This window comes from Buteo buteo, chromosome 23 (genome assembly GCF_964188355.1).
Source record: "Buteo buteo chromosome 23, bButBut1.hap1.1, whole genome shotgun sequence".
Lineage (NCBI taxonomy): Eukaryota > Metazoa > Chordata > Aves > Accipitriformes > Accipitridae > Buteo > Buteo buteo.
The window spans coordinates 2,803,766-2,825,224 of NC_134193.1; the positions used below are offsets into that span (position 1 = coordinate 2,803,766).

General features: G+C 41.1%; 1 protein-coding gene across 2 annotated transcripts; it reads left to right on the forward strand.

Moving 5' to 3' along the window:
• The first annotated feature begins 411 nt into the window (after positions 1-411).
• NUCKS1 (nuclear casein kinase and cyclin dependent kinase substrate 1) lies at positions 412-21,190 on the forward strand. 2 transcript variants are annotated; one of them, XM_075055742.1, is made up of 8 exons: positions 412-785; positions 8,968-9,017; positions 10,059-10,164; positions 12,796-12,851; positions 13,176-13,328; positions 13,585-13,737; positions 14,521-14,670; positions 15,357-21,190. In XM_075055742.1, the coding sequence occupies exons 1-8, from the start codon at positions 769-771 to the stop codon at positions 15,554-15,556; spliced, it is 885 nt and encodes a 294-aa protein (XP_074911843.1). In that variant the 5' UTR covers positions 412-768; the 3' UTR covers positions 15,557-21,190. The 2 variants fall into 2 exon arrangements, with proteins under 2 accessions (XP_074911843.1, XP_074911844.1); XM_075055743.1 differs by having other exon boundaries at positions 419-785; positions 14,524-14,670.
• The last annotated feature ends 269 nt before the right edge of the window (positions 21,191-21,459 follow it).

Here is a 21,459-nt window from a genome sequence, read left to right on the forward strand (position 1 = left end):
GCGGATGGCGGCGGCGTGGGCACGGTGGGGCGGGCCGGGCCGGGGCGGCGGTGCGGGGGCGGCGGCGGCGCGGTGGCGAATCTGCCGTCAGCGCGGCGGCCCCGCTCTGCCGTTCACAGCAGCTTGAGCCGTGTGGGGCGTCCTCGCCCCCCTCCCCTCCCCGCGGTGGAGAGTGGGCAGGGTCTGCCCGCCGTGATGGTTCGAACTAGCCAATGGCGCGCGGCCATCCGCCCGCCGCGGCCAATGAGCCGGGGAGGAGGTGGTGCCAGCGGGATAGGCTGCGCCGCCCCCCTCCCCCCCCCCTCGCTCGCATCCTCTCGGCGGTGCGAACGCGACCATTTTGCGGGGGGGATCGGCGAGCGGCGGCGACCGCGGCGGCGGAGGAGCGGTGACCGGGGGCGGCGGGGGGGGGTGGGCCGCGCGGCCCACGCAGCCCACGCTAGAGGTAGCGGGCGTCTCCCGCGGCGTGGGGCGCGGGCCGGCGGCGGGCAGCGCCTGAGGGGGAAGAGGCGGCTCCGGAGGCGCGGCCTGAGGCGCTGGGCCCAGGGCTCCCGCTCGCTCCGGGGAGGGGACGGGCGACGCCGAGCCCGCAGCAGGCCACCGTTTGTTTTTTGGTTTTATTTTTGGGGGGGTGGGGGTTGTTTTATTTTTTTCTCCCCCGTTGTTGTTGTTGGGGCTTTTTGGGGGTTTTGGTTGGGTTTTTTTTTCCCCTCCTTCCCCTCAGCGCTGGGCGACGTCCCCCGCGCCGGGCCCGAACCGCCGGGGAAAATGTCCAGGCCTGTCAGGTGAGTCCTTGGCGGAGCGCGGAGGCCCCGCTCCCGCCTCTCCTCCCACCCGCGGCGCCAGCGCTGCCTCCCTCCCTCTCACCCTCCCTCCCTCTCCGCTCCCTCCTCCTCCTCCTCCTCCTCCTCCTCCTCGCGGGCCCGGCCCCCGGCGGCGGCGGCGGCGGGCCGGCGGTGTAGGCCCTCCCGCAAAGGCCTCACCGTAGGCCGTTGCCCCGGGGCGGGGAGGAAGAACGGGGCAGCCCGAGGCGAGGAAGGCCGGGCCCCGGTCGAGCCGCGGAGGACGGTGCACGTTGGCTGGAGGGCAGGCGTGCGGCCGGGCTCCCGCGGGGCGAGGGGCGGCTGCGTGGCCGTGGGGAGGAGAACGTGGGGGGCAGGGAGGCCGCGCGGATGCAGCACGGGCCGTTTGCTCCTCTATTTCCTACCTTCCCCCCACCCACCCTTTTTTTTTTTCTTGCAACTTTTTATAGATATTATTATGATTTGCAACGCGCCTGGTTGCTGGCCTGGCGTAGGGTGATGTGCATCGCCCCGGGCTTTACTGGGGGGGGTGGGGGGGGGCGGCAGCGCGTTACGGGGGGGGGGTGCAGAGGAGGAGGCCTTGAGAGAGGCTGCGTACGGCCTCCCGCATTTTGTAACGGGGAAAGTGAATCTTTGCCATCCACCGTGACCCACTTCGCGCAGAACGGGCGGGCGAGAGGCGGTGTTCGCCAGCAGGCCTCTGTCGCAGCCCCCTGCACCCCCTTCGAGGCGGGGGGGGGGGGGGGAGCCGAGCAGACCACGCTGGTTGGGGGAGGGGACACGCATGCAATCCGCCGTGACCAGCGAGGGTCTGGAGGAGAGGGGCTGTGCATACAAGTTAAACCACGTTTAGGGGAGGAGTTCGGAGGAGCCGCCCCCTCTGGTGGGAACAGCATTGAACACACGCCCTTTTCCTCTCGCCTGGTAGCTAACTGCTCTCCCCGGGTCGGTTTCCTACTGGTGTTTCCCCCCTTCCTCCCCCCAACCCCCGGGGGGGACTGATTTTAGGTCGTGGGGAAGAGGAAATCGTGGGCCATTTAGCTAAACGGGCTGTATTCTCCCCAGCAGTAATCATGAGGTGGGTCGTGGTGTTTGTGTCTTTAGTTAGACAGCGTTGGACCTGGAGTTGCAGGGGGATCTTAACTACGTTGTTGAATCGTGATAACTTTGAAAATCTGTGGCATGGAGAGCTTGCCACGTATCTGGAAGTTTACTGAGGGGGGAGGAGTGTATTCTTTTTTACTTTTCTCTGGAAAGTACTCAGAGAGTGAACTTGCAATTTAAATTGTCTTTATAGAAAAGGTAAGAGGTTTCTTAAGGTATTCTTCGAACGCTCTGGCCTTTTTCCATTCTCAAGATACTTTAAGTAACTGGTTGTACTTTTATTCCCAGTAAGGCTGATCTAGGCTGTGGATCCTAGGTATTCTGGATCTTTTGGAATAATAAATATGAAATTAATTGCGGCTATAAAACTTACATACATACATTTATAGGTGATAGCCTTTGTTTTTAAGTAATATCTCTAATATGTGAGAGTTTAAAAAGTAAACGGAAACTAGGACTACTTTGCTAAGTAGGGAAGTTTGGCACAGGGATGAGTGAAACAGTTGTTTTTCGTAGCTTTTTTTTTTTTAACCAATAGTGTGTTCCTGCATGCAAAGGTAAGGGTAAATAAAGCTCAAAGTTCCAGTCCTAGGGAATTGTCTCGGGTCCAAAAGGTGGATTAATAGGACCAGGTATACCCTGCTCTGAAGCATCAGGCTTTGGCCTTTTGCAAGGCAGAATGTTGAACTAGATGCACTAGTGGTCTGATCTTGAATGACAGGGCCTGTGTTCTGAAATACAGTGACTTTGCTGCTCAGGGTGACACTTAGGTGTATGTTCTGCTGGTGATTTACTTGCCAGCACTGGAGTCTTGCTACAGGTAAGGAAAGTATTGTATCTTTAAAAGTATAGCTATAGCTTCTAAGGTTTCTGGTATTAAGTAACTTTGTAAGCAACCATTTCTAAAAAAAATAATTAAAAAAAAAATAAATCTGTATGATCCTGCAGTGTTGTGAAAGATCTGACTTGTCTTACCCTCAGTTGACAGGCACTGGTCTACAGGAAAATTAAGTGCTAAAGTCCAGCAGGCTGTGAGTAGCAGAAAACCTTTTGGGACCTGTCAGGATAGCATTCCGCTATCTAGCTGTATTGAGCAGCCCTTTCAGGGGAAAAAAAAATAAATATTCAGTGGCAAGTACATTATGTTGCTCTACTAGGTAGTAACTGGAGAACTATCCTAATAGATTTAAATTCAAAACTTTAAAATTGTATAATTTTTTTTTTCTGGATATCTTAGCTAATTGTTGGCAATATGGAAGTCTGGTGAAAGGTTCCTCATCAGAATAAGATTTAGTGTTGGAAAAGTTTTCCTCTGTTCAGTGGTCTTTGAATTGAGTTATTATTTCTGCTAGTTTGTAGTGAATATATATATGCGCAGCTAAAACAATGAACTTAATAAAATCCAATGTATATCCCCAGTTTCTACTCCACTTGTTGGTAGCAGACTGCCTTAAGACTGAGTCTGGTTGTTGAAGTCAGTTTTTTATAATTGTTAAGAAGTAGTAATAAAGTCCTGGTATTTACAGGCTTCATGTGCCTGGCACTTAGAGCCAAGTACTTTCTACACAATTGAACTTCTGGGTGGATAACGATGGTATCTGCACTATTGTTAGAAAATGGCAAGAAGTAAAAAGTAAAGGAACCTACAGTTATTGAACCTCTGCATCTTGTGGCTAACTCTTCTGTAGTACTGCAAAAAGAGCATTTGGAGCTGGCGGCTACGTTATTATATCCTTGTCCTTGAATACAAATGAAATAAAACATTCTGAGTCACTGTTTTTATATAGAGCATCAATTAGTGTGTTTTAAGTAAGAATTTTGGCTTTAAATTTGATGGAGCTTGCTTCTGCTTTTCCTTGCTGGTCACTTTCACTTGCTGGTACTCTTCTCCTGCAGGCATTGCAAAATGAAACAGTGTGGGCAAGTATGGAAATCACAGGGGTTTTTCATTTGTTCATTTTAAGACTAAAGCCAGTTATGAATTGCTCTATCTCAGTGCTTCAAGGCTTTAGGTACTTAATTTTTCTTTATTAGTAACACTTGAATCCCAGTCTTGCATTGGCACTACAGTGGAAGGGTGGTCCTTCGAGATTTTACTTGCAGGAAAAAATAGATTTATCTATTAAATGTAACTTGTCTTGTTGCCAGTGTTGTACCTGGACAATGTAAAGTATAAATATTGTGATTCTGGAAAACTTCCATGGGGTAGCAGAAAAGCAACACTTTCTTGGGGATTGGCATTTAACTTGAGTAATAACATGTGGTAGTGTCCAGAGATAAGCTATAGACACTTTCCAGATAAGTAAAAAGATACAATCCTTGCTCTGAAAACTTTCAGTCTAAAGGGAAGCAGAGAGCAAGGTAGAGACACAATAAAAATCAAAATACCAGGAACAACACAGGTTGCAGAATTGATTTGTGTGTGTGTGTGTGTGTGTTTTGGGGTTTGTTTGGTTTTGCTTGTGTTTTGTTTTGGTTTTTTTTTTCCCTGGTTCTGCATCAGAGCATTTCTATATTATATTTTGAATTCTTCTCAATTGTAGTTAGGCTCAAATGGAGGATGGGCACAAGACTGCTAAAACTGTTGCTGCATAAATCATTTAATTGTTTTATGGAGTTTCAAGTCATGTGTATCCCTAAAAATTCTGCAGATACCATGAGCAGTGCCTAGTCTTACAGACGTTTGGAGTTACACCAAGTCCAGACCCAAACAATGACCTCTGTAATTGGGAACCTCTAGTCGGTGAGTCTTGTCTGAGTACAGTTGTGCCAATTTTTGAATAGACTAACACCATAGTGACGTGTTTTAGGTACATAACTGTCACTAGGCTTCAATGTTTCAACTTCTGATGCATAATTGTAAGTGAATGTTCATTTAAGGCCTAAATCTAGCACGGCGTATTTGTTTAGCACAACTTTGAAAATACCTATAAGAAACATTTCCTATCTATCTTTTTGCTTATCTATGTATAAAAAAGGCACCAGAGGGGTGCTTTTAATGGCACTATTTATTGATAATATGTTGACCTCAGTGAGACACCTTTACCAACTGGAATGAGAACCAGAAAGTGAAACTGACCGCTCTGTGCCAGACCTGCAACAGGCCTTTACAGTGAAGGAAGTTCCGTAACTTTTTTTCACAAATGCTTAGTTTGATGGTTATATTGGTTAAATGCTGTAGTTTAAAAAAAAAAACAACACACAAAACAAACAAAAAAACCACAAAACAAAAAAACCAACAAAAACAAACAAACAAAAAACCCCCTCAGTTACCATTTAACCTGTCATGCGTTTTACTTGCCATATTGTATAAGAGGATGGGTTTTTACTTCTGCTGATAATCATTTAACCTAAATGTTCCTCTTCAGTGCATGATGAGATCAGTTACTAGCTTTTTGAAGATTCCTTCTAGCACTGCTTTTCAGGAGTATATGTATTTTTTTTTAAACTTAGACTATCTGTGGATTTTAATGCCTGTGGAAATATCTGGGGTTCTAAGTATTCCCTTTTAAAAAAACCAGAAGCTTTCTAACTGGTCGTTAGGTTGCATTCTGATGTGTTGACTTACAAAGACTGAGGATTTAGGGACCTCACTAGCTGAAGATAGGGTATTACCATACAGTTCTTATTCAGTTGTATAGGCATTTAGTGATCCTTTTAAATGTTAGTATTGCTTTTCATCATTTCAAAATTTCAGTTTGGTAGGCATTGAGTATGGGTTGTACAAATTACTGTGCATTTCTGAGTTCTTACTAGATTACTTGACTATTACTTTGCTAAGTAGGTGCTTCCAACATAACGTGTTGATGAGTTACTCTATTCCAAAAATATTGGACTGACAGCTGTTACTAAAAACTTGTGCTATTGGGACCTCTCTCTACACCTTTCCTCCCCCAGTTCCTTCTCACATGCACACTTCAATTGTTAAGCTGAATTAGTAAGTAAGTTATCTTAAAATTTCAGTGCGTATTTTAAACCAGATTGAAAAATATCCATCCCAGATGTCTACTAGACTGTCTTTTTATGCTCAGTCTAACTGAATTTAAAAAATTGTTTATTTTTATGTCTGGTTGCTTGCCTTAACATCTTCTAGATGGTTGCTGGTGGCAAAGAGATACTCTTCATTGACAAAACCAGCAATTTCTTTTTTTTTCAGGCTTTTAACTCCAGGTAGCTTATCTACTGTGTTTTTATCACCTTAGTGTAACAAAATGTGCAGTCTCTCTTTGCAGACTTGTAATTATTAAGCATTGCACATCAGTGCTGTTGACAGTTCTAAAGAAAAAACAGAAGTTGATCTAAATGGGGTGAATGATGAGTATGGAGTGAGGAGAATGGCAGATGCAAGAGTAGTTTGTTTGATGTTTCTGCCCTTGTGAGCTTCTCTGGTTCTGTTGGGAAGACTTGCAAGTTTCTATCTTCAGTAATACCAGTGTAAATATTCCTTCTTTCCTCCACCTTTCTCCTTGCCCTGCAAAATAAGATACAGCAAGCCAAACAGCCTTCTCTTTTGTTTTCTTCTTCCATAGTGATTTTTTTTTTTATACAAGTATCACTACTCCTGTTCACCAGGTAGTGAGAGCCCAGCAGGATTTACTTTCTAGCTGAAAACATAGGGTACAGTGCTTAGAAAGAGGAAGGTTGTTTTCCATAGGGACAATGTTTTTCATTAATGTTTTATCTGACTGTGTTACATTTTCAGTACCTGGTTTAATATGGGTCTCTGACTGAAGAAGATGAAGCTGTGTATGACCACTTTACTACAAGGCGGCAATATTGCAATTTCCATCTTGTTTGTTAGATAAGTGATGTCAGAAACCATTGTTTTACAAAACTGCTAGAACAGAACATGTGGCAGTTCTACTTCCCCCCGCCCCCTTTACACTTTTAGAGGAAAAAAACCTAATACCTGATACTTGTACCACATCAAACATCTTATTTAGTAACTTTATTGTCCTTCATATACTTACCAGAATAAAATCAGTGTTTTCACATGTGAGATGGGTCAGGAGACAATCTTCAGGAAGACTACCTGTTGCAACAAGAATTTGAGTCCCCGGATGGTACACCATAACAAGGCGTGCCAATAGTTGTATTTCTAAATTGGTATTTTACCATATTCGGACTGTGAGTGAGTGAGCAGCACTCTGTAGTGCATCACTGTTGTACTTTGTTCCACTCATGCATACTCTGAAGCTTGGATGGGATCCAACCTGTAGAAATCTAATGACTGGTCTTGCCTTCCTTTTGTTTTCTTGGTTTTTTTGTTGTTGTTGTTGAGGGGTTGGGGGGTTTTGGGGGAGTTTTTTTTAAGAGGCTTGGTGTAGGGTTGAAATAAAATAATTATGCTCCTTTGTCTTTTGAAGGCTGCTGCTGTAAGCCATGAATATAGGGGTACTTGTACAGGACGGTGGCTTATAATTGATTTCAAGTGGATCAACAGCCAGAACACAACAGTGACTTTTGGGGTATCTTTCAACTAAACAGCCTTATTAGCAGTGCACGATGTTAATTGCAAAGTGCAGTTCAGTTATGGGAACTGAATGTGAAATTCAGCAGTCATGCTCTGCAGTGCATTGTGGTTCATCTGCTGGATGGAGCTTGTGTTGGCTTCTCTTTGCAGCAGTCCTCGAGTCTGTGATGCTGGGTAGGTCACTTAATCTATCGCCTGCCTGACTTTTCTAGTTGTAGCGGTGAGCTCATGTGATGATTACTGCAAAATCAAGTTAATCATTGGCTTTGGGTCAAAGGGATTGTAAAAAGCGTGTGGAGGGCTGCCTGAATCTCTAGTGCCTTTTTCAGCTGTGCCTCATCCTCCCATTGCATGTCAGCCATAAGAGGTAGATGTTTGGAGTCTGACTGAGGCATTATCAGCTAGAACTCAAATATAATTCAATTATGTAGATGTCTTGGTTCCCTTGAGTAGCTGTATTACAGGGCAGTTATGTCTTGTCAATAAAGTAGTTGGGACAGGTGCTGAGAAAATGGCCAACAGTTACTTAGATTTTGTTTTTTAGGTTTTGGTAAGTCAGAGAAACGCATCTAATTTTGTTGGCAAGTGAGGCATTGGTTTCAGTAATAGCTGCTTGTGTAGTTAACTAATTTTGTCTAGAATTGGCCATTGCATTTGCACTGTTAATGATACCTTGTTGCCTGTGCTACTTTCAGTTAGGTTAGAGAGCAGAGAAGGTGCTGATGAGGTAAATAAAGTATGGGTCCATGCTCATTCACTGTCCAAAAACATAGGTTGGGTGAAATGCGTATGTTCTTTCATTGTTGTGCCTAGTGATACAGTCAAGCATTGTAACAGCTCTCTTACATCTTGTTAGAGCATCAAAGTAACTAATTGAGAAAGCTCCTAGAAGCCCCTGGAGAAAACTTAAAATGCTTTAGAGATAGGGATCACATAGGAAAGCGAACATCTTGAAAGGAAGGTATGAGAGCAAGCATGATTATATTGAGCTGTGAGAAACAGAAATTCAAAAAAGAACAGTTAGGAAATGTTTATCTATTTCATGATAGTATTTGTGTACTTGTTTTATACCTGGAATCCTAGTCTTAAATATCACAGCTTTGAGACAGGGTGTGGGGGGGCTCTGGCTTAAAGTTCAGGCTGATGCGTGCTTTAAATGCGTCTTTAATCTTGAGGTGTAGACATTGCTTTCAAATAGTGCTTTCACTAGTATCATGATATATATTGATAGATATGTAGTTTTAATAATGAAAGAACCATGTAGCATAGGTTAAGATGGCTCTTCCTCACTGCAGTCAGGAGCCATCAGAGTGTGCTACTTACCAAAAAGCACTTTCAAATTCTGAGAATATAATCCAGTCTATTATAATAGCTCCTTAGGAAAATGCTTGAATACACTGTGTGTTCATTTCTGACTTGAAAGATGTAGGTGGCTTGCTTATGAGAGTGTTCTTGGGATGTTTTTGGGCTACAAATCTTGCACTGGAAGCAAGGATATGGCACTTTCTTGTTACTTGAAGAAAGCTTTTGTATCTCTGAGATTATGAATTGCTAATTTTTTTTTTTCACCCCCCTGCTTTTTAACAGGAACAGGAAGGTCGTTGATTACTCCCAGTTTCAGGAATCAGATGATGCTGGTAAATTACTTTTTTCTTAACAGTATAATATTCTTGGGCTAGAGCAGTTTATTGCTTTGCATATTAATTCTTTTGCTTCTAGTCACATCTTTAACTTAAATGCTAGGGAGTTTCTGCTCTTCACAGTCTCTGAACTGTTAATAAGTATTTGAAAATATAATGATTCTCATATGTTTTGTATTAAACAAACAATGGTGATAGAAATCTTATTATTTAATGCTTGTATTGTTGTAGTGCCTTGAGGCTGTTGGCAGCAACTGTCTTCTTCCTTGGTCTATGTTATGGTCTGTGGCAGAATCTCCCTGATGCCACTTTTTTCTACAGTAAAATATGTTTTCAATTTATTTTAGTGGACTAGCGTTAATCCCATAATGTCAGGCATTTTTGTGGATTGCATCTAAAAAAAAATAATCTTTAGGTTCTGTGTGAATTAACGAAATATTTCTGGAAGCCATATGGAATATATATATATATTGTGTTCTTAAAAAACAGACATACTGCTACTGTTTGCACTGATAATTAATGGAAACAAATATGCATAGTTCTTAATTGCAATCCTGTTACTCGTATTGTATAAGGTATTGTGTAATAGTTGTAAAAAGTTACACTGTAAACTACTATATAACGACATACTTTCCCCCGTCATAGGACAGTAAATAAAATGCTGTTAAAAGTGTGTAGAAGTATGTATGGATGTTAATTTTTAACAGGTTTACATAAAAACTCTGTTTCTGACTAGCTGTAAAATGAGATGCTGTGTCCTCTTGTGAGGCTTTTCGTATGTTTCCTAGTAGTCCTGTGTCAGACTTGATTGTATGCAGCATTTTTATTGTGCTGTTGGCAGAAGAAAAGGTAAATCACTAGTTTAAGACAGGACTTTGCTTCTGTGAAGTTTTGTTTGAAGCTTTGTGACTTTTTTTTTTTTTTTGAAGGGCTTCTTTTTGATGTGCATGAAATGGTCAGTTTAAGTTATAGCTGAGGAAGTCAGTTTGCTGGGAACTAGGAGTTTGATTCAAAACCATTTTGTACTGTCCCGTCCAGATGAAGATTATGGAAGAGATTCAGGTCCCCCATCCAAGAAAATCCGTTCGTCTCCCCGGGAGGCTAAAAATAAGAGGCGATCTGGGAAGAATTCTCAGGAGGACAGGTAAAAGAAGCACTTCATCTGTGTGCTGGTTTTGCTGGGATAGAGTTAATTTTCTTCATAGTAGCTGGTATGGGGCTAAGTTTTGGATTTGTGCTGAAAACAGTGTTGATAATACAGGGATGGTTTTTGTTACTGCTGAGCAGTGCATATACAGAGACAATGCCTTTTCTGCTTCTCACACCAGCCCACCAGTGAGGAGGCTGGGGGTGTGCAAGAAGTTGGGAAGGGACACAGCTGGGACAGCTGACCCCAGCTGACCAAAGGGATGTTCCAGACAATATGACGTCATGCTCAGCATATAAAGTTGAGGGAAGAAGGAAGGGGGGGATGTTTGGGGTGATGGTATTTGTCTTCCTAAGTAACTGTTACATGTGATGGAGCCCTGCTTTTCTGGAGATGGCTGAACACTGATGCCGATGGGGAGTGGTGAATGAATTCCTTGTTTTGCTTTGCTTGCGTGCACGGCTTTTGCTTTACCTATTAAACTGTCTTTACCTCAGCCCACGAGTTTTTTCACTTTTACTCTTCCAATTCTCTCCCCCATCACACCGGGGGCGAGTGAGTAAGCAGCTGTGTGGTGCTTAGTTGCTGGCTGGGGTTAAACCACACCAATCTGTTACGAACATTGTCTCCAAACCTTGTCCTGTATGTGGGGAGCAGTATCTTCTAAGAAGAGTGATTTTTAAGTAGAATTCAAGGCCTGCAGTGTAAGATACAGAGCTTTCAATCACAAAGCTTGCATAACCAGCTTGGACATTGAGGTGGTTCTTTCTTACCCGAGTAGACAGAGAAATCATGTGTAAAGTACTTGTCACTAGTACTTCATCATTAAAATAGCTTTCCAGAGCTAGAGAGTTGGAATGGGAAGGAATACGACCCAAGTTAGAAAAATTGGTAACTAGTACAATTACCCAGGTAAGTTAATGGCAAGATGCATTTCGTTTTCCATGGTTTTTTTGGTATGCTCAGAGCATTCCTGTGGTTAAAGATTAAATGGGATGGTACAATGGCAGTTAGGAGGAGGGGCCATTTGTTAGTTATATCGTTCTTTGTTTGTCATTTCCAGTTTTGTCTAATTCATAAACAAAGTAACTTGGTTTAATAACTGAGTTGCTGCAGCAGTGTGAAAGGACTCAGTTCTAAGGGATGACTTACTGAATAATGAAAGTCTTTACTGTAGAGTGAAGGTATCTTCCTTTTTACAATAACTATGGTCAGTAAATGATTGCCTTAAGACCTGTTAGGTCAAATGACTGCTTTCATGACAGGCATCAACTTCAGGCATGGAGGTTCTGCCAGCTGGTTCTTACTCTATAAGCCCAAGGTGTCTCTTTGTTCTGTTGCACTGTTTGCTGGAATATAGGTAACTTACCAGTAGGTATGCTTAAGAGGCTTCCACATCACACTCCTGTTTTATAAGTTGAAAGGTGAATGGAGACATGGGAACATTTGCATGGTCCACCTGCTATTGTGAACTGAGGGGGAGAGACTATTTTCAGCCCGGCAAATGCCTCTAACACCTGAAATCAAATATTTAATGGGTGTAACATATAAAGAAATTGGGCTAGGCAGCTCCCAAAGCAACTAAATAGTTGACCTTGATGTCCCATTAGCTTTGGGGATTTTTCAGTATGTAAGAGCATTTCCACATGTGTCACAAACATTGCAGAAGGCTTGCATGTAAACCAAACGCACGTATTTAAGTGATTGAAATCCAGTTGTCTGTACAAGACTGAAAACATACAGGCCTGAGGGCCTGTAATGTGACAAGTTATCTATACTATTAGAGTTCTTGAGAAATGTTGTGTGTCAGCGCCAACTACCAAATTTGATAGTAGCGATGGTTTGATCTATTGTATTTCTTGATCTTGGTAAACTCTGCAGTGCAGCCATTCCTGAAGCATGCTGTATATCAGTGGCCCTTGACAGAGTATTCACCATTACTCTTTAAAACACTTGTTTACTTTCTGATTGGAGTGCGTGTTCTTACATGCTGGAAGGAAAACTCTCTCTGGACAGTGGTGATGGCTAATGATGGGGGTTTGGATAAGAGCAGAACATTAGTACTGGCTTGATAGGGATACTTTCTGATGAGGATTGAAACCACTACAAGGGAGCAGTGAAGCTATCGAAGATCAGATCATTTGAGAGATTGTAGACCAAATATGTGCTAGTTAAGTGCTATACAGCAATGTACACAGAATGAAGGAGTCCAAAGAAGAAAATGACATAAAGACAAGTGATGACTATAAATATATTCAGAAAAAACTTTGTTCCATTTATAGACTCAGACATGCATTAGCATATAAAACTTCAAAATTCTAACTGTAAAATGGAAGACAGCTGGATTATTGGTAGGTTTCAGAGTGAAGTGTGTGGTTCATCTCAACCTATTCCTGGTTGGTTCACTTGAGTCTGTAGGTTTGTATGTGATTCAGAATTTATCTTTCCAACCATGATAACTACATATGCAGCTCTGTAATCCTGAAGTATAACTTGGTAATGTCCAGGAAAAGTGCATATTCCCAGCCTAGCGATATGTTTGCTCTCTGAAAATTGTTATTTTCCATACCGCAGTGACTGAAATCGAAGTAAAACAATAGTCAAACCCTGTTTTTCTCTCATTTTCAGTGAGGATTCAGAAGAAAAAGATGTGAAGACTAAGAAAGACGATTCACACTCAGCAGGTAACTAACTACATTGTACTGATAGTGTATCTTCAAAATAAAGACCAATTTGTAAGAGTTACAGGAATAGGATTTGACATAGGAAAGAAATTGTTCTGACTAGAGAAGCATGCACTTTTCTTAATACACTTATCTTAAGCTGGATGCTGTCTCTACTGTTGTTACTTCCGGCCCTGGTTTGGGATAACATTTTTTTGTTTAATATGATGCTGCTATAAAGTTTATCTTCACAGATAGATAATGTGTGTTAATCTCTTCCCTGTAGTTCCTGTCCATATTTCAGAATGATACAAGAAATTTCATGTTTGTACCTTTTCCTTCCAGATGAAGATTTTGGCAGTGAAGATGATGACTTAGGAGCAGATGATGGCAAAGCTGACAGTGACTATGAGAGCTCACAAAAAAGCAAAAAAGGAAAAAAGGCTAAACCAGAAAAGAATAAGAGAGCAGCCTCCAAATCCAGGAAAAGGCCTGCAGGTAAAAAAAAAAAGAAAAAAGGGTTGCTAGTCTTTGCAGTGAAAGATACCGCACAGGATCATTGTTGGGTGATTATAGAAACACGCTTATTAAGTTGAATGTGGCTATGTTCCCCTCAGGGCTCAGTTATTCAGCAAGCATTTTGATTAACTTTCTCGTGAATGACTTGACCTTTGTCTTGCCCACATGCTACCTCAAGACAGTTAGGTGGTCAGTATTCTGTATCTTCATTATAACTTGGTGACTTTTACTGCAGAGGACAGCGAGGACGAGAAAGAAGACCACAAAAATGTGCGTCAGCAGCGACAGGCAGCATCCAAAGCAGCTTCTAAACAACGAGAGATGCTTATGGATGATGTGGGTAGTGAGGAGGAAGAACAAGAGGATGATGAGGCACAGTTCCAGGAGAGTGAGTAAATGGGATTGTAAAAAGTTAAAATCAATGTGACATGGGTATAGTACCAGACATGAGTTTATGGGTCTGGCGAGACAGCAAAAGGAACATGGTTTGCTTTTTGACTGTGATAGTGAAGGCATAAGTTTGCCTTCTCGGTAACTTACTTATTACTGCGTATCTGTCCAGCAGACCAAGCTTACGTTTTTCACATCTAGAATTTTTGTTTGAAGTTTGCAGCAAAGATCTATGTCTTTATAAGCAGTCCTAAAGGATTAATGTAAAGTTCTTAATGCTTTTTGCTGCTGCTTTGTATCCTATTGGTATTGAGGCATTGATGCTACTTTCAGATGAAGTACTTTTTCCTTGATGGATCAAACTAGGACAGTTTGTTTCATAAGAAGAGATGGGTTAAGCTGCTGATGAACTGCAGCAAGTTCCTGAAATACTGAGTGCAAACATGATTTCAGAATGAAATATGAGTACCACTGGAAAGATCATGTAACTTATCTTTGTCAAGAGATTCTCTTTATTTTGAGATGGGTTACTTATTAAGGAGACGGAGCATATTTTGACGACCTCAAAACACTTGCCTGTTTCATCATACTAGTGCTTTATCCCTACCAGTGTAAAATCTTCTGCTATGTCAAATTTCTTTAGCACAGCAGATAGGTGGAAGCTTATAAGGTCGCAGAGTCCTACTTTCCAGTCTCCACAGTTTTAACTGGCAGATCTCTCAACTGTATCTTCTGCTTTCTTTCCTTTGTTCCAAAACCTTAAATTTCTTTGTGCTTTCAGCAGATTCAGGAAGTGATGAAGACTTCCTCATGGAAGATGATGATGATAGTGACTATGGCAGTTCAAAAAAGAAAAATAAAAAGGTCTCCAAGAAATCCAAGCCAGAGAGGAAAGAAAAGAAAATGCCGAAGCCCAGGCTAAAGGCTACAGGTGAGTCTGTGCAAAGAAAGTTTGCTTTAGAGGCTAGTATTTTCTTTTTCTACTATAGAAGACTCAGTAGAAATCTTGGGGTCGGTAGGCATTCACATATAACGTTGAAGGGCTAATTCATGTAAGGTGCCATGATTTAAAGCAGGGCTATGAAATAATAAAGTCGCTTTAATTCTTACTTTAAGAGATTGAGTTAATATCTATGTCTCGTTGGCAAAAACTGCATAGATTGCAAAACCTTCCCTATTGAGATGCTGCATTTCCTATGTATCATAGCCAAGTGATAAAATTTGTGGCTTTGTTTGGGACTCATGGACTTTGTGATGTTTTCAGGGTGGAGGAAGGTGGAGAAATCTGAACCAAAGGAAAATTTGATGTATTTCTGCAGGAAGTCTAAAGTCATGATAGTGACATATGTACTGGTTTGACAAGAGGCTAGCTATGTTTATGATGTCATATCCAGTAATTAATCAGGACTTGCAATTAAATAGTTTTTAAATCTTGTTAGCTAACTTTTCAGTTCAGCTTTACTAATATGGAGTGCAAAAACCACCATGTGTGTGGTATGGTCAAGGTGAAATGAAACCTGCTACCAAAGTGTCTTGTAAATCCTGTTTGTATAAAGCCATATGACTTTCTTGTCTTTGTTGCTGATCATAACCTTTATAAGCTCTTTCTTTTTTCAGTGACCCCCAGTCCAGTGAAAGGCAAAGGGAAGGCAGGCCGCCCCACAGCTTCCAAGGCAACAAAAGAAAAGACCCCATCCCCCAAAGAAGAGGATGAAGAGCCTGAAAGTCCCCCAGAAAAGAAAAAATCAGCCAGCCCTCCACCAGAGAAGTCAGGGGATGAGGGATCTGAAGATGAAGCACCCTCTGGTGAAGATTAAATGGCAGTTGAGGAAATCTTTGTTTAAAAAAAAAAAAAGAAAAAAAAAGAAAAAGGAAAAGAAAACATACTTAGGGGTAGAACACGGTTTTGGCTGTGGCTTGACTCATGGGCTTTGAATGCTGTCTTTACTTTCAGCTGTTTAATACAGTGTATCCTTTTTTTAATAAGGAAACCCTTATACAGTAATATTTTGAAGTCGATGTTCTCTGTTGGCCATTCCGTTCTCCCTCCCCCACCAAATCTGAAAGCCATTTGAGACAAATTAACAGACCATTTAAATATATATTTTTTTCAAGGGATACTGCAGTTGTGAAGCAATAAGGTTTGAGACTGATACGTGGAAACCATACTTACAAATCGTTAAGTAGAATAGATTTTCCAGTGCTGGTAAGAGTTCTTTAAAACTATTATTCTGTATTTGAATATGTGGAAAAAATGAACCTATGCTTTAACAGACTTTTGTTGATACAAGTTCACTCTCAGAAAAAAATGTAGTTGATACGAATTCCAATTGAGGAAGAGGAAACATGGGGAGGAAACCTGTGTTTCTTGGATTCAGGCACGTTTTTTGTGGAAAGCAATCAAGAGACTTGTAGATGGTCCACTGTTTTTTATTTAGAAAAGACCCTCCAATTAGGATGCGAGATCTTTTGTCTTTGCTGGATAGAACACTATTCTGCTTTAGGCAAATTGCAGTTCATTCTATACAAATTTAGATATACAACCTAGAAGCTCCTCTCATCCATTAACTCTATTTTATTTCTTCCAAGGTTGGCTATAGATGGGCAGAATAGGGCAGAGGAATTGAAAACAATTTTTAAAACTCTGGTTTCCATTTGGTATTGTGGAAAATGTCTTTAAAGTTTTTCCAAGGAAAAAAATTAATGGGTAGTGTAAACCTAAATTCTTTAGCTTTTGGGGCGAGGGATGTCCTTTTATAAATGTGAAGCAAAGGATTCCTGTAATGCTCTGGTCAGTCTCGGATCCCATGAGTCACGCTTAAGTGTTTCTCTTCTCTCCCTCCATCTGTCCTTGGAAAGGCTATGTAGTCATACCTCTCAGCCTCTCCAGCTACAGTGTTGGACACCAGACTTCCATTGATAGTGAACATCACCATGATACCACTTCCATTTCTTCATCCTTCCACCCTACAGTGTGGGAGGCTTTGCTCCTACATCGACATGTCTGCTTCTAACTGTTGGTCATCATTCTGCTCCCTAAGCCTAAGAAGTGCTGAATAGGGAACAGTATTAAAGGATGAAGCTGGGAGGAAGTGGAGTTTGGAAGCAGTGTAGCAGGGCTGTCGTTTTATAATAAAAGCAGGATGTCCCTCTAAATGCAAGACACTTGAGATGTGTGTGGTGGCATTTTAATGTGTTTTTATCAAAGCAGCCATATCCTTTTTTAAACTTCAATTAAAGTACACAAGCCTTGTTTTTCAAACCCTAATACAGAGGTTGCTGCCATGTTTGTTGGTGGAAATACTGAAAACTGGACCTGCCATTTTTCTTTCTTTTTTTTTTTCTTAAACCCTTTGTGCTTTCTGTATGTTGCTCGCAGTTATCTTATAGCTGACAAGCTTTGCATCTTTTTTTTTTTTTTTTTTGTTGTCACAGAACTACACATTTTGTAACCAGCCTCTTGAAGGTAACATAAGGCAGCTAATTAGTTGGATTTCTGGTGCACATGCTACCAGATTTTTAATCCTGTTTGGATTTTAGAGAGCTTTTAGATGTGATACACTAATATGACCAGGAAGGACACTTGGCTGAATGGCATAGTAGCCTGAAGATGCTGAGCACAGTGTGGAGCCTAAAATGTGGAACGGAATATTAATATAACAGCCAAGTGATTGTCGTGTGTGATTCATAGCCATGGATTTTACTGAGGCTGATAAATTACTTTACCTTGGCTTATAAAAATTTAAGTTCTCTAACATTCTTTACTATAATGAAACTACTGTTGCCGTTACAATAAAGATGATCGGTGTTTCCATTGTAAATCTTTTTTTTTTTTAAGTGGTTTAATTTTACAGAACAGCTTAAGGCTGGAGTGAAGTATCAGTCTTGAAAAATAAGCAATGTAATCCCTTCTCCTCTCCCACACCTCTTCCTATCTTCCAGATTTCTGGGAGAGCAGAGTCTCTTGCATTCCCTCCTCTCCTAGTCCAGTGTTTCTTGGGTAATATGGGAAAAGAAATGGCCAAGTTTTAAAAAACATTTGGATTAAATTTGGGGTTAGCATACACTTTTGTGAATGTCTGGTCCACACAGTTGTTGCCCTTCAGTCCAGACTATGTTTCAAGTTACTCTTGTCTATTGGGTTCTTGGGGGTTTTTTGGTATTAAAATGTACAAGGATTACTTAAACGTAGAATACCTCTAGCTGATCTGGTCAAACAGCTGTTTCTTTACCCGCTAGACCAGATTTTTTTTGAAGAGTCTGTTTTGTAAGTTCCACTTAAAATATATTTTGGTGGTTTTTTTTCTAACACAGTTAACTAAAGGCTGTTTCTGTTGTTCTCAGTTCAGGTTTTGGACTGGATTATTTTATGCCTGGCAATTTTGGCCCTTTATCTTACCAAACTGTTCTGCTTTCTCATATGTTCATCTCTCATGGCTGTTAGAGGCTGCATGATGCTTATCTTTGAGTTTGTCACAACCCAAACACTATGTAAATCCTGTACTACTTCTGGGATTTTGTAACTTTTTCTATATCTTACTGTTTTGCTGATTTGTGCAAACACTAAGCCCTAACGGTCTTTTGGTTACTCTGTTAGAAATACAGCAGTTTACATTTTTACAGGTAGAAGAAAATTGTGAATGTTAATACTTTTTTTTTTAATTATTTAGTACACAACATTTTTCAGTAGTGGCAGACTTAACATTTTTAAATGTCCTTTTTAATTAATTTGTATTAAGCATTCTGATTTCTTGAAGGAAAGCTGTAAAAATGCCTTTCTTTAGGAGCATGAATAGTTCTTCATGGAGCAGAAAGTTTCATTCACAGAAGAAGGCTTTGAAAAGATTGTCTTCTGTTACACAGCTGTAGTTTTGGAGCCTTTGCAGAGAGGTAAATGGATTTATTCCAAAATTCAGTTAATCTAGTGCCCTGCCCTGGTCTTACTCTTAAAACGGTAGTTCGTAACTAACTTCCATTATATATCCTTTCATACATTCTGTTTCTGAATCCACACCATCACATTGAGTTTCGCAGTTACATGCGAATAGTACTGCCTTTAACTGGCCACAAGGCTTGATCAGTAAAAATTTGCAATTTCAGTTGCAATTTCATACTAAAAATTACTTGCTTCAGTTTCTGTTTGATGAGCCTGAGAATGCCAAACATGCCAAGCTAAATGGGTTTCAGAATGGATTGTGGGTGAGAGCAAGACTTGGAAATGGGGCAGCCAAGAAGCTTTTAATTTTGTTGTTTTAACTTCATCAAAGCAGAAAAGTGTGTGGGGAGAGAAGCAGCACACCTTGGGTGACTTCTGCTAGGGGAACCTCACCAATGCCAGGTAACTGTTCTGAGCATGCTCAGCTCCTGTGCCACCACACGGCTGCATCTGCAGGTGATGGACTACCAGGGCAGTGGCAGAAGATGTGCTTGAATTCCTCTTTTTCTTTTTTTTTCTTTTTTTTTTTTTTCCCCTCCCCTCTGCTGGTGATGGTCACAAAGGTACAATAGACACTGAGGCACCCAGGTTAAGGAGGGAGGGAAGTAAACTGTAACATGCTGGAAGCTTTTGAGCTGTAGAAACTGGTGCTTTGCTTTATGTAATTTGTTTGTGAAGTGTTTATTTTTATAACAGATCATATTGTTGAACACATGGTTCTTAAAAACTACAAACTGATCCATGAGTTTAATGTTTGAGAAGTGGACGTTCATCTGTTGGGGGAGGCAGGATATGAAAATGTAAGCAGATGGATATTTAAAGGGACACTGTCACAAAATAGTTGCTGGCATATAGGATATGTTAGTTTGTGGGGGGGTCACATCTATATGTGGAAATTATATATTCTATATGTATATGATCAAATAGAAAATTTTCCCTGAACTCTGAATATTTTCCTACAGTTTTGGGAGGCTTAAATACAAGTTCTGGTAATGAAACTAGGAAGCAAAACTAACTATCCTGTTCTTCCTGTCCAAGATGATTTTTTTTTTTTAAAGTACAATGTGGAGTGTGAGAGCTCTGAAAGATGACAGTGTCCTTTGGAGACCTCCCCAAATCAAGTGTATCCTCGTTTTAGACTTCCCACTTCAGTAGATGACTGGCATTTGAATGTCTTTTCATTGAACTCTTTATATTAAAAACAAAACACAAATATTTCAAAGTCTAGTCAAGTTCTCACCATGTGCTGACTCTGTGTATCAACCACTATTGGAAACGACTCTCTAGACTGCCTGCCCCCTTCAGCCGCGGTGAATCGAGTGGGTCCATCAGTCTGAGCATGCTCAGTGTGACTGCAAAACACCATTGTGCATATGCTTTGTATATTGGGGCAAGGGTTTTTTATATATATATTTTGGGAGGGGTAGTGGGTGGGATGGAGAAATACTCAATCAGCTTAAGCCAGAATAATGTGTGTAAAAGCCCCTGAAGTATTTTGTGTGTGAGTGCGCGGGTGTGAGTGCGCGCATGGGAGTGTCTGACATCTTATTCCCTTTGTGTTCTGAAGTGAGTTTTACTTTTTTTTCTGCAGAAGCAATTGTTACAAAAAATTGTATATAAGAGCTACATAATTTTTGTTTAACCATGAACATCGTGTCACAGCAAACCCTGAATAATCACTTTGAAGGTAGAGGAGGAGACTCCAGGCAGGGCCTTGGGCCTTTGGCTATCAGCAAGGCATCATTATATGGTATGCAGTGAATATTTGTCTTGAGTATTTGCAATCCCCTGTTGAGCTTTTCTAAAAATCAGGCTCTTTGCAGTTCCCCTCTCTGCCCTCTTTAATTTCTTTTTAATCTCAAGAGCAGACAGAAAAGGGGGCAGCTGCAAACAGTGTCCAGTGCTGCTGGCCAGTGATCGGTGTGTGTGCGCAGATGTGGTTGTCATCACTGGGCCCGATAGGGTTGGCTACGCTTGCAATACCTTGACAATACTGAGATCTACCGCATGGTACTAGGAGTTAAGTCTGAATGTAACATTAATACTTTATTTAAAATAAAAACAACACTTTTTTTTTTTAAGGGGTTGAAGTGAACATGACTGTTGACCATGTTCGTGAATTTATAGATGCAACATTCATTGGTAGAATTGTGTGATGGTCTTTTGTGCTACTTAATTTTACATATTCCAGTCTCTGTATGTACCTGCAAAGAAAGAAAAAAAAAAATAACAAAACCCTGCTTTGCTTTTATTGAAAGGGTTCCCAGGACTGCATACCTGCTCCTGAGCTCTGTTTTAAGTATGTGTATCCTTCGCTTGTATTTTGTATTAAAAAAAACCACAAGGAAAAAGAACCCTTTATTGTTCAGCATGTTGGAATTGTGTCCCCTCTTTTATTTTTCTCCTTTTTGGAATATATTAAGCAACTCATTCTTCTGTATCTTTTATTTTCTTTTGTAAACTTTTTGGTTTTGTTTAAAAATGGCTTTATAAAAGGGCTTTTATAACCCATAAACATGACTTGTGTAATTTTTCTGCTATTCAAAGGTATTATTCTTCTGCGGTTGTTTTTTGGTTTGTGAGTGTTGGCGAGATGTAAAAAAGTGTTCATTTTTCATGATGTCTGGTAGTTTTGGGATTAATTCCGTTGCAGAGCTCGTGCTTTTTCAGAGGAAGGTAAGTCAGGTTTTGGCCAGAACAGTTTGGCAAGTATGACCTTCCCATTGCTACCTGTGAGTGGAGGGGAAGATTTAAAGAATGAAGTCATATTGGCTGTAAAGAGCA